At 36.2% G+C, this 16,819-nt stretch overlaps 1 protein-coding gene across 4 annotated transcripts in view; it reads right to left on the minus strand.

The window, feature by feature from the left end:
- LOC114031900 (DNA repair-scaffolding protein-like) overlaps positions 1 to 16,819 on the minus strand; it is a 556,996-nt gene that overhangs the window by 513,174 nt on the left and 27,003 nt on the right. For 3 of the 4 annotated variants that reach the window (XM_027847098.1, XM_027847099.1, XM_027847096.1), the window contains exons 4-5: positions 15,550 to 15,699; positions 8,431 to 8,600 (exon numbers count right to left, since the gene is read on the minus strand). In XM_027847098.1, the coding sequence (XP_027702899.1) occupies positions 8,431 to 8,600; positions 15,550 to 15,699 (320 nt within the window). The remainder of the gene's footprint in view (positions 1 to 8,430; positions 8,601 to 15,549; positions 15,700 to 16,819) is intronic. The other variant, XM_027847097.1, reaches the window with a different exon arrangement.

The raw sequence follows: 16,819 nt of genomic DNA on the forward strand, positions 1-16,819 counted from the left end.
AATGCACTCTGAGTCCACCAGTTCTCAATCCAGGATAGCATTTTAAACCCTGAGTCTTTTAGAGTGGGGGTATAGCACTGTATTGATCAAAGTTACCGAGTCTTTTTGTTGGACTGAATAAGGCTTCCCAAATTTTTCTTTATTCAAAAATCATTATAGAGTTTCATTAATTCTTTTGTTTAGTTGTGACTTTAGGAGACTGGTGAATTTAGAATGACAAATGTATAATGATGATGATGATGATGATGATAATAATAGTGACTAGCATTGATATAGCATGCCAGGCACTGTCAAGTGCTTTACAAATATTATTTCATTTGATCCCCACATGAATTCTTTCCCTTTTACAATTGAGGAAACTGAAGGAAACAGAGGTTAAATGACTTGCTCAGAGTTACACAGCTATTAAGTGTCTGAGACCAAATTTGAACTCAGGTCTTCCTGACTCTAGGCCCAGAACTCTATCCACTGCAACAGAAATCCTCCTTAATTGTAGTGCCCTCCCTCTGGTGATTATTTCCAGTTTAAATCTGAATAGAACTTGTTTGTAGATAGTTGTTTGCATGTTTTCTCCCCCCTCCCCCTTTTGACTAAGCTCCTCAAGAACAAAAACTGTCTTTTATCCTTCTTTGTCTCGCCAACACTCAGCATGGTTCCTGGCACATTGGAAGTAGGCACTTAATAAAATGTTTACTGACTGACTGACAAGAGGCACATACAAAAGATCTTATTTCTCTCTTATTACACCTAAATTTTTATGGAGATGAATTTGATTCTTGGAAAGGAAGGGCAGCATCAGGGGAAGAGAAAGAAGGAAGGAAAACCCACCCTCATCAGATTGTCTTCTTTCATTCCATTGGACTCCTTTTTTCTCTTTGAATAACCTCTGGAACAGAGGAAATTAGGAAGGGAAACAGAAATGTGATTACTAAATTAGGATGTCAGAGCACAGGTCAAGTGGAATGAAATCTCAATTCCCTAGGAAAGGGAAGAAACCTAAGAATACTACTACAAGAATTCTTGAACTTAAAACTGTCAGAAAGAGGAAGGTATATATTCCTTTGAACATTTTGAAATGCTTTTGTAATTTCAGAGCCAAAAAAATTAGTTGAGTCAGCCACCCTATAGAGCGGTCCTAGTTAAATCATCTCTAAAATATTAATAACTTTCAAAAAAATGTCTTCATGAAATTCATTAAAAATTGTTGGCTTTTAATAAAGACAATGCACACAGTGACCAAACCATTTAAATAAATCCATGGGAAATAATTCTAATTTCAAATTTATCTTACATAGTGTTTTCATCACACTCTCTACAAATTAACTCTATGCTCTTTTTTTCTTCATCTTGCTTCAACATATGAATGAAGATTCCAAGGTTTAGACTTGAAGAATTCTTAAATGTTAATCATTTTAAAATATTCCACCAAAATATTTTCATATCTATGCAGAGGACCCCACAATATACTTCTCTAGCTCTGTCCTCTTCACCATACTACATTCCCATATCTCCTACCATGTGCTGAACATTTATTTCTATTTGGATATTGATACCATCATTTCCCAGCTCCCCAGGCTACAAAAATAATTTTTTACTTATTCCTTTTCCTCTTCCTATTCACTGGCCACTGACTGATCAAAAGGTCTATATAGGAGCTTGTGCATCACTCATGTCCAAACAATAACACCTCTGGGCCATTCAAAACTAACCAAAAGGTTAACAGTCCAAGCCATCTATCAGCAATACAAACATCAAGTCTTTTCTGACTGTTGATATTAACCTATAACAACAATAAGCACAAAACAAAACAAAACAAAAAACATTAAAAGACATTTAATAGGTATCTGAGTTTGATGAACTTGGTTTTGATGATGCTGGTTCTAAAGTAGGCTTTTCAGTGTTCGCTTTATTCTGGTTAGCTTAGGTCAGAGGCAATGATCTTAATGATTTTTCTACAATTGGACAGATCAATTTTAGATAAGCACAACCTTCTGTAAATAGCATGTTTCTACATAATAAATTACATTTTCCTTTTTTTAAACAACAATTTTTTTTAAAGTATTTTAAAAAAAATATTTTCTAATCCTCTCTCTGGAGAACAAAGCCAAATCATGGAGATAAGGACTTTTAGCTATAGCTAAGACTTTGTGCAAACGCACTCATCAAATGTCAACAGACAAGGCCAAAATTTTCAAATGATTATATGATAGTTACTAACTTATAATTCGACTAAAATAAATTCAACAAGTATTTATTAGGTGCCTATCTCACAGAAGGTACTGTGTGCTAGGTGCTGGAAATAGAGGAACTAAAAGACAGCCCACTCTTAAAGAATTTAGAATTTAATAATAGTAATAATAGCTAGAATTTATGTAACACTTTAAGATTTGCAAAGTAAATAAAAGGGAGTAAGAAGGCACAGACACAAAAATCTATGACACTTCAAGGCACATTTAAATAACCTGAATCCTTCCATTCAGAACTACCCCAATGGTCAAGGTAGAGTCATGCATAACTCCTAGTAACACAGAATTCAGGCACCCAGGAACTTCATACAGTGAAATGGGTGCTAGGTGTAGAAACAGAGGAACTAGATTCAAGTGGCCCCTCTGCCACCTCTTCAATACATGGCTTGGGCAAATCACTTCACGTATCAGGTTTCACAGACTCAGGAAAAGCCACTTACTAAAAAGAAAGGGTGGGATGAGATAACTTCTCACTTCCCTTTTAACTCCAAGTCTAAGATCTTATGATCAACTGCAGGTCATGAGTAATAAAGGGCAGGAGACAGGGAACATTTGGCCGTTAAACTCCATGATATCCTCACACACCTTCACACACACACACCTTCTCTCTCTCTCTCTCTCTTTTTTTAAATTAATTTATTTTGATTTATCAACAATCACTTCTATATGCTTTTGAGTTTAAAATTTTTCTCCCCCTTCCCCCCCCAGCCTCCCCCCAAGACAGTACACAATCTGATACAGGTTATATATATACATTCTTATTACACATATTTTCAGATTAGTGATGTTGTAAGTAAAAATTAGAACCAATATGAGGAACCACAAGAAAGAGGAAACAAAACTCAACAAAAGAGAAAAAAAAATACCAACTAGTATGCTTCAATCTGCATTCAAAATCCATAGTTCTTTCTTTGGATGTAGATAGCATTTTCCATCACAAGGCCTTTGGACATGTCTTAAATCCTTGCATTGCTGAGAAGAGCTACGTCTATTAAAATTAGTTATCGCACAATGTAGCTGTGGCTACGTCTATCAAAATCAGTCGTCGCACAATGTAGCTGTGGCTGTGTACAGTGTTCTCCTGATTCTGCTCACTTCACTCAGCATCAGACCATACAAGTCTTTCCAGGTTCTTCTGAAGTCAACCTGTTCATCATTTCTTATAGCCCTCTCTCTCTCAACACACACACACACACACACACACAAAGCAAGAAATTACCAACAGCAGATGACAATTTTTTTTTATCAGCATAACTCTTCTGCCTTGGCATTATCTCTGAGAGTCCGGATGAGAATACTCTTTGTCCAAATGCAAATTTCATCAGAAGCTAGTCATCAAGAAGACAACTATCAAGAAATGAAGTCACATCACTTCTAGCCAAATAAGACATAAATAAAAGTCCATGTATTTTTTACAATCTTCTTTGCCTAGCCATCTGAGAAATATGCAGTCCAACAGAGTTCACTTGCAACAATCGAGATATAAATCTGTTACACACTAAATTCCTCTCCCAACAGCCAAGGTTTCCAGAAGATAGTCTAAGCTCCTAACTTTGTCCTTCACTGGACGATACAGCTCAGTTCCACTAGACCAGGGGTGGGGAACCTGAGGTTTCAAAGCCACATGTGACCCTCTAGGTCCTCAAGAGCAGCCCTAAGGGACTCAGTCAAAGGGCCATACTTGAGGACCTAGAGGGCCACATGTGGCCTTGCATATTCCCCATCCCTGTGTCTAGACCATATTATATCCATGAGTCTTAGGTGGTCTATGAAAACAAAATAACCCCCAATACACCGATCTGCAAAAATGTTAAGAGTATACTCCTATTCTGTACTTCTGTCTAATTATTTTGACCAGTTTCTTCAGATCTATGCTTGCCTTCCAATGCCTACAAAATTTTATGCCAGTAGAACAACTTTTTGTGTGAGAAATCATTTTCCTACAGTTACTTTCTGATCCATTGTAGTACAATGGCTTTTTGTACCACGGTTTTCCAATTCTTTGAAAAATACTCTCACCCAAATCTTTTTATAACACAAAATGCACAGTGACCAAAATGTTTTGGTTAGAAAACTACTCTATAAGCACAACTAGACAGGACTAGTGGGAACCTTCAGAGAACTTTGTACTACACTAGGAAATCTCTGGACCCATTCTGGCTCTCCAAGCAAGAGAAATCCAAGATACTCACCTAAGTGAATGTAAAGGCATGTCTTCAAAAGTCACTTAGTTTTACATTCCCTAAGCAGGAGTATTTTTGAACCAGAAACCCAAGAACACTATAAAATATTTACATATGATGATTTATAGGAGCCATTTCTTTTTCTGAAAAGAAAAAAATGTTGCTAAAAGGCAAGAGAAATGTTTACGAAGTAAAGGCTTTTTGTTTTATTTATGAGTCTCCCAAACTAAAGACTAAAGCATTTGATTATGAAAAGGGAATGGGGAAAAAAAGAAACCAAGAGTAGGGGAAGGAGGGGGTGAAAGGTGTAGCAAGGAATGGTAAGAAGCAGGAAAAGAAATTAACCAATGATTGCCACAGTTCCAACTATTATTCAGTACTACAAATTCTAAGTTTAGAGTTCATCCAACTAAGAAGGGATTTGTGAGAAAGATAAGAAAACAATTTTTGGCAAGAAGCCCAAGAATGAAGTTGCCTTCCTCAGTAATTTTTATAAATAGAATGATATCTAAAAACTTGAGATCAGAAATAGGAATATAAATTTTAGTATAAATATACATAAAATTTAGTATAAAATGGGAGGAGAGTTTTCTAAACTTTAGCCCAGATCTTTTATGCCTTTGTAAAAAGCAAAGCCCACACATAACCTAAAAAGCATCGTCTGAACAACAATTCACTGGTTTAAAATGTTATGATTCCTTATTAAAACTGACATAAAAAAAACTGACATCGTCAGACTGAATTTATTACTTTCAAATTTTGCCAAGTACAACATTAATGGGTTCAGACATCCTTTAATTCATCTCTCTCCTAGGTCAATAACTCAGAAAGAAGGCCATTTACATGCACCCCTAAACTTTTCCAAATCTTGCTTGGAGAGCTTCCTCATGTCCCACTGTCCTTTAGTTTCAGAACTGTTCTTCTGACCCACCAGGGCAAAAGAATATAACATTTGTTCCATAACCAGGATCTGCAATTCAAAGTCACAAATCTTCTAACTCAGTGAAGCTATATTAGCTTTCTCTTCAAAAGTACATGACCTACTTTAATCTTATAAGCCAGTCTCAACTGCTCACCTTACCCAGGGCCTGAACTGCTTGCTGTTTCCTATGACTATTAACCCACACAGTATTTCCACATTTGTCACTACATAACCAACCTGAAAATTACATAACAAGTCTCATTTAAATCCAATTTCCTTCATACTTCCTTAAGAATATACCCACCTAAAAGTAAACCATCTGCTATGTCTCTGCCGCTCTCTACAGGGAACTAGTTAGGGAGGCACTGCTAACATGAGTTACAGGAAAATGACTTTAATGCTAGGGTGCCGTCTACTGGAGAGAATGGAAAGTAGTAAGTTGGATTTATTAAGGGTCCTGAAAGAAAGCACTGCAGAGATGAGAGAATTTAGATCTAGAAGGGTCCTGAGAGGACAACCAGGCCAACTCCCTCGTTTTAATGAGGCCCAGAGAATTTAGGTGAATTGTCCAGGGCCACAGAACCAGGAAGAGAACACACGTCTTCTGACCACAAATCCACTACTCTTTCCAGTATAGCACATCACTCATGAGACACCCCCACACACACCCCTCCCCTCTGTGTCACTGCAACTTTTGATTCTTCAAGAAATTCAGGTGTCTATCAGCTCTATAGCAGCCCACTACGATGTTATTTTTGAGGTCTGTGCAGTGGAACTGCTTGCTAATTCAATGACCATCCCTTTCTGAGTAAGGTTACAAACACAGACCTGCAGGTACAAAACTGAGCTGTACAAACAGAGTTAAAATGAAATTATAGCACAAAGGTTCTTAACCTTTTTTGTGTCATGGACTCCTCTAGCAGTCTGGTAAAGGAACTACGGACTCCTTCTCTGAATAATGTTTTTACAAGTATAAAATTATACACAGGATTACAAAGGAAACCACCATACTGAAATACAGTTGTCAAAATAATATTTTTTTAAAAAGAAAATTCATAGGTCTCTATTTAAGAACCCTTGCTCTAGATATTACCTCATATGCTCTTACAACAGCTTCATAATATGAAAGCAGAGAGGATATATGGCAATGAAGAAACCATACAAGATACTAACAAGAGAGCTGAATCTAAATCTTAAATCCTCTCTGTGTGACCTTAACATATTACTCTCCGGAATCCAGATTCCTATTTAGTAAAAATGAAAAGACAAGGATAAATGATCTCTATGGTCCCATCTACCACTGATATTCTATGATTCCTAGAGCAATTATTCCTAATTTAAAAATGAAGACCTAAGTACAATACAAGAGAATATATGAAGTTCTGCTGCAAGTCACTGGGAAGCTAGAACCCCAGTCTCCTGACTTTCAGTCCAAAACCCAGTCAAACAGAAAGAAAACCAGCCTAAAACCCAGGCCCACCTCGGCCATTTATTACCTGTGTGACTTTGAGTAAGTTAGTCCCACTTCTCTTCATCTACAGGCAGCTAGGTGGTGTAGTGAATAAAGCGCTAGGCCTACAGTCAAGAAGACCTGAGTTCAAATTTCACCTCAGACAAAGAAGTCAATCCAGGCCTTTAAAAAGCAGGTAAAGAAGATGAAAGACAAGGACAGACAATGAATAACAAAAATAAAAACATTGGCAAAGTCACAGATAAGAAGTATCAGGAGAACTAAAACTCCAGATCAGCTGAGGATGACCATCCACACTAAGAAGAATACAAAGGACTTCTTTCCTGCTTTTTGGAAGCAAGGGGAAAATGAAAAGGGGGTAGTGAGCCCACAGACTATTTGGGTTGATGGAATAATGAGAACGCATAACAGAGAAAAGGAAGCACTATTCTCTCTGATTCTTTTGGAAGTAACATGGAACAACCTCTAAAGTGAGAAGACCAGAACAAAAAATGGTTAAGAAGAAGTAAAAACCCAAGATAAATGAGAAGATAAGGGAATACAGAGCTGCCATCAACGAGTTCTGGACACGAGGCCCACATGAACTTCGCCTCAGGGGATGGAAAGATGTGACCAATGAGCACGGTTCGTGATCGCTGCAAACTATACAAGAAGCAGAGGCACCACCTCCAACCACAGTTAGAACAGGGTTCTGGAAGAGTACACCGAATTAAAAAAGGAAAAAGATAAACAAAAGGGAATGGACAGGGCAGAATTATATATTAAGAAGATGCACACAACTGAAGAAATCTAGGAAAAAAAGAAGGGGGAATATGATGAAGAACATCTGGGTGAAGATCAATGGAGGCAGAGACAAGTTGATCACACTGGGGCCACACAAACAGAACAAGGAAATAAATGAGGACTTCTAGAAACTGATCACGTAGAATTCGTGCTTGGCCTAGAAAAAAACCAATGACAATTTTTCCTTTATGATGTAAAAAGATTCTTTTACAGGTTGGATGATTGTTGAGGTTCTTTACAGCTCTGAAATTTTGTGATTCTAAGATTCTTTTCCACTGTCAGTCAGCTGTTCACCCCTCTGTTGAATTTTTGTGATTCTTAAAAGCAGTACACCTGTATTGATGTCTGAATTTAGAGAATGCTGTTATAAGTCAGTTCGACTATTTAAAAAATGGTCTATTTCTACTAGCATTTATGAACAAATTTGGGTTATGCCCCAATTTCTGGTTAATCTGCCATGTGGAGATGGAATGTGGAACATTTAAACTGTACTTCACCTTTAGGTCAATAAACTGACCTAATACAGTTGGATCAATGTTACAATTAAGAATTTAGGTTCCAAACATCCTGCAGAGATCCTGACTTCCCAGGAACCTATTAAGGCTGAATATAGTAAGGCCTTTTCTTATTTCCCCGGTTTCTTTAGATTTAAACCATGTAAAACTCAGGGGGAACAAAAGAACTTAAAGCCTAACTCCAAGGTGGCAGCAGGGGGAGAGAATTTACTTGTCAACAAACACACAGGACAGAAAACAATTAAGTATGTTGATTTTTTTTAAAAAAGATTAATTTATATTCCAATATTGAAATGAAAAATATACTTACTTGAGAAAAGTCATGTTCTCTCTCCTCACTAGTCTGAGGACTGTTACTTGCACAGGAAATACAGTCTGATATTTCCACCGCACTCTCATTTTCTACAAATTCGGGACATTCATTACTACCGTCTTCTTCACTGTCACTATCATTCTCCCAGTCAATGAATTGAGGCTCACCTGACAACATAAATTACATTAAATTACAATGAATTGTAACTTCAACTCTATAAATACCTACATAGATTTTATTCAACACTGAGGAATGAGCTAAAATAGTCACTTCCTATAGCAACAGAGCTGGCCTAGAATCAAGAGGACCTGGGTTCAAGCACTGCTTCTATCACTTCAGATAATTTCAGCTCTCAGTGACTCAGATAATTCAAATGATCTAAGATGGAGGAAAGTTACCAATAGACATTCATAGAAAGAATTTTCTAAGGGTTCTTTACACCAAAGAAATTACTGATGTAGTAAGTAAAACCTAACTGGGCACGATCTTTGCAAAATTTCCTTAAATTAAAATTAGATATTTTAATCTTTTAAGTAACACACCAGTCGCTTAAACATGACAAAAAGTATTCAGAAGGTACCACTTAAGAAGACTCAGGACACTTGCCACAGGACAAGAACGAGAGGGCTAGATGTTCAAGGTGAAATGAGAGCAGTAGTTGTGTGTCAAGGGTCACCACACATACCCTGAGTCACCCTATGGGACACACAGCCAAGACTGAGAAGTACCAGGGAAAGACTTTGCACTGAACATGGAGTTACAAGACTGGAGTCTGAATCTCTGCTCTGCCGTTTACTTCCAGAGTAAACTGGGGCAAGTCACTTAATCTCTACAGACCTCATTTTGCTCATCGCTTAGATGAAAGAGTTAGAATAGATGATTTTTGTGGTTATGATCCCAAATCTTCCCAAGTTCCTTCTGAGACAGCAAAACCTACACTCATTTTCTTTCCATAAAATATCCTAATGGAATTCAGAATATCTAAAAAAATATAATCTATTGAGCAGTTGATCAAAGGATGTTTGGGAACAGGTGATTTGCCCATGGTCAGACTTATCTGAGGCAAGACTTAAACTCTGATCCTTCTGACTCTAAAGGCGGGATCTTTATCCACTATACTACTCTCCATGTGGAAGATATCCTTCTTTGAAATTAATATATTATAACAATTATCCACACTGTTCAAGTGGTTGTTCTACTGGACCCCCAGGTAATTTTCCCTCTTTTCTTGGGGAGTTTAACCCTTGGCTCACTGTTCTCTTCTCCTTCCCAATTCCTGCCTCACACTAGGAGATTTCAACAACTATGCTGATGCTCCCTCAAATGCCTTAATTTCACATTTCCTCAGACTCCTTAAATCTATGACTTATTCCTTCACTCTACCTCAGCCATACATAGGATGGTCACAGCATGGATCTCACCATTAATCAAGAGTTTTCCAATTCCTTAATTAAAAACTTTGACCTTCTTTGGGATCATATCCTCCTATCATTTCATCTGTCATTATGCCGCATCTTTCTTAAACTTACCCTTCACCCTCATCATGAATTCTAGTGGTTCTACTCCTCTATAGTTTCTTAGGCCCTTATTCTAGTTCCAACTTCACTTTCCTCTCTTCCTAGTCTCAACCATCTAGCTGACTTTCTTAACTCCATACTATCATCAGCTCTCAAACACCTCACTCCCTTGGCCTGCTGCCACTCACCCCTCACCAAACCCCAGACCTAGGTTTGCAACTTTGGTGTTATACTTAATCTCCTCATTTTCCCTCACTTAACATGTCTAATCAGTTGCCAAATCTTGCTGTTTCAAAATAAAATTGTATCATTTTAGATTTTCAACACTAGTGTTATATCATGCTTGTTTTTCTATAATAGCACTAGCATTGCAATTTATAGTTTTTAAAATGATCTTTTCTTTTTAATTAATTAATTAATTAATTTTTAGTTTTCAACATTCACTTCCAAAAGCTTTTGAGTTTTAAATTTTCTCTCCCTCCCATGACTTTTCTCAGTTCCTCAAGCAACTCTCTAAGACAATCGCCACTGGTGAGAGGAAGTTCCCACATTGGCAGTTCCTTATGCTGATGAAGTAACAGGTCTGTACCTCACCTCAGCCAATCCCCTTCCCACCCCCAAAAAAACCCCTATCTCATATGAATGGATTTTTCAAAAAAATACAATTTACTCTTTTAAGTACAAAAAAATGTTAACTTTAGCCATTTTTTATTGAATCCAAAAGCATTACATAATTACATGCTTTCTTAAGGATAAGAAAGTATACAAAACATAATCTTTTCCTGATGACGGGATAATATCATGGCCCTCAATTACTGGTTTTAAAGTAGTATAGTAGTTTTTCCAGAATTTTCTTTTGCTATCATGTCTTACTTCTTTAATCAGTACCTCTATACTTTACTGTCAGCACTCCTCCATTCTGATTTGCTGCCTCATAAGTACTAAGGTTTAAGAAACCAGAAAACCAAGGTTGCTAAAACTGTGTATAAATTAAAAGATAATAAAAGTCTGAGTGATGGCCTTAGGGACTTTCCTACACAGTCAGGCATACTATCCAAAGCACATAATTATTTCAGCAGTCTCTTTTGCTTACTTTCTAGTTCTTGGCTGTGTTCCAAGAAAGCTGAAGTTGCAGGTTGCCAAGTAACTACTTCCTAGGCAAATGAGAAATTGCCCAACATTTCTGATAGTTTTGTTGTCATTTAAAGTTGTCTGCATTTACATAGTTGTGACATTTGTGTGTACCTTTCTTTTGGTTCTGTTTTGCTCACTGTATTATTTCATACAAATCTTCTCATATTTCAATGACTTTTTCATATTCATTGTGATTTACAGCATCATTCTCCCCTGGTCATCATTCATTCTTCTTATTCTAGCTGCATGTATTTTTTGTACAAAAGCTTTTTATTTTTATATAGTCTACTTTGTCTTTTATAATATTCTTTCTGTCACAGAGGACTACAAATTCATCCCTTATCCACATGTGTGAGAGATAGTTGGTGGAATAGGGAAAAAAAAGCAAGATGGCTCAGTTAATATAAAACTGTAGCTAGAGACAAGAAGACCTGGTTTCAAATCCTGACTCTGACACTTTTAAGACTGTTATAGAAGGGGCAGGTAGGTGGTGCAGCGGACAGAGCACCGGCCCTGGAGTCAGGAGGACCTGAGTTCAAATCCAGCCTCAGACACATAACACTTACTAGCTGTATGACCCTGGGCAAGTCACTTAACCCCCACTGCCCAACCAAAAGACAAAAAAAGAAAAAAAAAAAGACTGTTATATACAAAGTGAAAGTTGATGTGGCAGAGTCTGACAAAATCATAATTACTTAATGTAATGACATACAAAGGCAAAGGAACAATCCAGACAATGTAATCTGGGACAATTTGAGGAAGGCAAAGAATACTTTCAGTTTAAAACCATCTTGATCAGGCCACATGAAAGAGAGGTCACAGCATCTTAAGGTCCACGACATACAAGGAGGAGAAAGCTACATGGTATAATAGAAGGAAGAACACTGAATTTGGCATCAGCAGGAATGGATTCGAGTACCAGTCAACATTTAGCTATATTTATCGTGGACAAATCACCTCCCTGAGTTACAATTTCCTCACCTGTGTAATGTGGATGGCAATTTTTGGACTATGTAACTCACTAGGTAGTTGTAAGGAAAGTGCTGTATAAACCTAGAAGCACTATAGAATTGTGAGCTATTACTAATAGTGTTAAAGTCAGATACACCTAGATGAGGGCACAGCAGATTTCAAAGAGTTCAGAGAATGGATATTATATCATGGTCTATAACTCAATAGATAAATCATTGATAATAGCTAGCTAGCATTTATATAGCGCTTTAAAGTCTGCAAAAACACTTAAATATTATCTCATTCGATCTTTACAACAATTCAGGAAGGTAAGTACTATTATTATTCCCCCATTTTAGAGATGAAGAAACTAAGGTTGAGAGGGATTAAATAAGTTTTATAGCTAGGTAAGTGTCTGAAGCTGCATTTGAATTCAGGCTTTTCTGGATCCAAGTCTAGCATTAACTAGCTGCCTCTAAGCTGGCTTAAGATGGGTACAACATTATCAAAAACAGAATTATGATGGCATGAACACTAATGCTCCTGATAAGTAATAAAAAAGCTACCTGAAAAGAACAATACTGATGTAACAAAAAACCCAGCAACTAAGTCAGATTTTAAAGAATAATTTACCAAAGCCAGGTGACTGAGGATAAATACAAACGTGTGACAAGCTCCAATGTCTCTGATAAAGGCCTCATTTCTAAAATATATAAAGAACTGAGTCAAATTTATAAGAATACAAGTCATTCTCCAATTGATAAAAAGTCAAAGGATATGAACAGGCAGTTTTCAGAGGAAGAAATTAAAGCTACCTATAGTAATATGAAAAAATGTTCTAAATCACTATTGATTAGAGAAATGTAAATCAAAACAACTCTGAGGTATCACATCACACCTATCAGATTGGCTAATATCACAAAAAAGGAAAATGACAAATGTTGGAGAAGATGTGGGAAAACTAGAACATTATTGCATTGTGGGTGGAGTTATGAACAGATCCAATCATTCTGGAGAGCAATTTGGAACTATGCCCAAAGGTCTATAAAAATGTGCATACCCTTTGACCTAGCAACAGCACTTCTAGGTCTATATCCCAAAGAGATAATAAAAATGGTGAAAGGACTCACAAGTACAAAAATATTTATAGCAGCTCTTTTTGTGTAGGCAAAGAATTGGAAATTGAGGGGATGCCCATCAATTGGGGAATGGCTGAACAAGTTGTAGTACATGGATATAATGGAATACCATTGTGCTATAAGAAATGATGAACAGGTAGACTTCAAAAAAACCTGGAAAGACTCACATGAACTGATGCAGAGTGAAATGAGCAGAACCAGGAGAATGTTGTACACAGTAACTGCCACACTGTGTGATGACTGACTTTGATAGACTTGGCTCTTCACAGCAATGCAAGGATCTAAGACAACTCCAAAAGACTCACAATGGAAATTGCTATCCACATCCAGAGAAAGAACTATGGAGTCTGAATGCAGATGGAAGCATACTATTTGCTCTCCTTTTCCTTTGTTGTTTTGTTTTACTGCTTCATTCTCATGGTTCCTCCCATTAGTTTTAATTGTTCTCTACATCGTGACTAATGGGAAACTATGCTTAATATGAATGTATAAGTACAGCCTATATCAGATTGCATGCCATCTTGGGGGTACAGGGATGAGTGAAAGGGGGAGAAAATTTAAAATTCAAAATATTATGGAAGTGAATATCACAAACTAAAAATTAATTAATTATCAAAAAAAATTTTAAAAAGAAAGAAAAAATAACATAAAGCTGGGAAGGATCACTAAAACACAATGGAAAACAAAATTGGGATCTAAAAGCATCTGAAAGGCTAAAACATGAAGCCAAATCTAATAAGATGAAATTTAATAGAGATACAGGTAAAATTTTACACTTAGTTTTAAAATATTAATTTCACAAGTAAAATATAAGGAAGGAGTAGCTAGATGGCATTTTACCTGAAAAATAACTAGGACCAGGGATCCTAGCCTGAGATCCACGAACTTCTTTTCATATTTTGACAATTATATTTCAATATAACTGGTTTGCTTTATAACATTATTTTATTTTCTGTATTTAAAAACATTATTCTGAGAAACGATTCATTGCCTTCACTAGACAGCCAAAGGCTAACATAAAAAAAAATTAAGAACCTTTGATCTAGTCATTTTAATAAACTACAAATTCAATATGTGTCAACAAGATCCCTTATTTCATCCTACTACAAATTGTAACTCTGCCACAATTTCTCATCTGTAAAGGTTTCATATCATACTACAATAACTAAAAAAAGAAAAAGAAAAGAAAAGTAATGTCATCCTAGACAGTATCCAAATCTAGGAAGGGCATAGTCCTAGACAACTTTTCACTGTTTGGGGAATATCTAGAATAGTGTGTTCTAATACTTCTGGGCACAAAATGTTAAGAATAATACTGATAAGCTGGTTAATGTCCAGAGGAAAGCACCCAAAATAGTCAATGCATTGAGATCATACCATATGAGGACTGATTAAAAAAGTTGGGGATAGACAGCCTGGAAAAGAGAAGATGTGGAGGCCTGAAGAATGGGTACAGTCTTTGAGTACTAGAAGGGTAGTTAATGGAAGAGGGATAAGCTTGTTCTGCTTGGCCCCAAAGGACAGAACTTATCAGTGGAAACTAGAGAGGGCCGATTTTAATGCAGCATATGGAAAGACTTCCTAATAATTAGAGCTGTACAAAAGTAAAACATGTTGCCTTGGGAAACAGTGGATTCCCCACAATAATGGTCCTCAAGACAAGGCCAGGGTTGTCCTGTGTTATTCATACATGGATTAAATGGTCTCTAAGGTTCATTCAAACTCAGATTATATGACTTCACTGGGGTATGTTTAACAGGAAGAGGTCAGCCTTTCATGGAGTAATGATGAGAGGCAACAGATCAACAATGGTATCAAACAACGCACTAAAAGAACAAGATGGCGTTTTCCACAGACGTTTTAAAGTGAAAATATGAACAAGAATCTCTCATAACAACAAAGTGCGGTGGGACTGCAATTTACATAGAATGAAACCAAGGATCTTTCAAAGCATCAAAGTAAATAGAAATGCAATTACATCATTGACACTATGTCACATTCAGTTCCTAGAATTATAGGCACAGTAACTAAGGGAAAAACCGGCCTCTCTAATGTGTGCCTTTCAAATAAACCTTTTTAAATGTTGTCTAGCATCACCGAAGTGATACAAATTATTAAAAAGCTGTAAACGTGACTTCAGTTCATCTAAGGCTTTTAGCATAATTAAAATCCTTAGCTTTCATATGACCTACAAATCACCAAGAACACTAATGAATTAAAACATAATCATAACTAAACCAAGCATTTCTTCTACCCATTAATTCTTACACTTTTTATCCAAAACACAAGTTAGTCAAACCACATAATATCATTATTATTGATTCTGAAGAAAAAATGCAACAGAACTTGAATTTCTTAAAAATCTAGCAACTTACCTTCACTGCTGTTGTCATCTATGTTGGGAGTACATCTTTTATATTTCTGAGATTGACAAGGCATCTCTTTATCTTCTTCTGAGAGATCACTCCCACTAGAGCTCCATATTATGTCAGAAGGTCCCTTTGAAGCTTCAGATGGAGAAGCTACTATTTTAGAAAACACAAAAAAATCAGAAAAAATCAATTAAATTAAGCTGTTTGTTGATCAAAATGAAATATTTCATCAATGTCAGTTAATTAGTAGCATGAAGATTTAAGATTCAATTTAACAGATATTAAATGACTAACATAAGCAAGACACTCTACCAGGCTCTAATAAATGAAGGGATGCCTTACCAAAATATAAGCATATTTCAATAATGATATAAGCCAAGCATCTGCCCAGAGCACCATCTATTACAAGGGCAAAAAAACAAATAATTTCATGTAAGAGAAACAAAATAAGATGAAGGAGGATAGAGAAGTAGATTGCAGAGCAAGAGAGCATAAGAAGGCCTGGCTCCTTATGATTCCCCTTCAAAAGTAGCAAAAGAAATTGGGAAAAGAAATAAAGTTGTTAGAAATTCTTATATGAAATCCTTGTCAAAAAGTTGATGCACAAATAAAAGAAGTTGGATGATAAAATAAAAGTACAAATATTACAACAATAACAGCCATAGCAGCACTAGAAATATAAGAAATCCAGAGAAATAAAAATCATAAATAATAGATATATGCAAAGAATTAAAATAATTAAAATCAGCCTCCACTTACCCAAAAAAATTAGGCATAAAAAGAATAAAGAACTGAGTTATAAATCCTGGGAGAAAAGGATGATAAAATTCTCCCAAATTAAAAATATTTTAAAGAATCTGATTAATCAGAATAGGTATTGCCTCTACCAATGTAGATTGCAACCCATCTGTGACTTAGAAGACATTCTTTAGGAGCTGCTACGACTGAACAAAATCACAGGATAGCCAAGCTTTTGGTGATGAATCTCCCAAATTCAGCTAGGCTGTCTTCAGACAATAAAAAATCCCAGTCTTTTCATCTTAGAAGAACCTATCAGAGTATACATTCTCTGGCACAGCCTTTAAAAATCTACTGAAGAGGCCCTGCAAAAGGACTTCAGGAAAGAAAATTATAAAATAGCATCAACTAAAAGCAAGATTAATAGAATCAAAGACAGAATGGCAGGTAATGCAGCTAAGACGGACAGAGAAATGCCAATAAAGACAAAATAGTTGTAGCGAAATAGAACTAAATATATATATGAAAAGCATAT

The sequence above is a fragment of the Vombatus ursinus genome, unplaced genomic scaffold (genome assembly GCF_900497805.2).
Source record: "Vombatus ursinus unplaced genomic scaffold, bare-nosed wombat genome assembly UNPS02015255.1, whole genome shotgun sequence".
Classification (NCBI taxonomy): Eukaryota; Metazoa; Chordata; class Mammalia; order Diprotodontia; family Vombatidae; genus Vombatus; species Vombatus ursinus.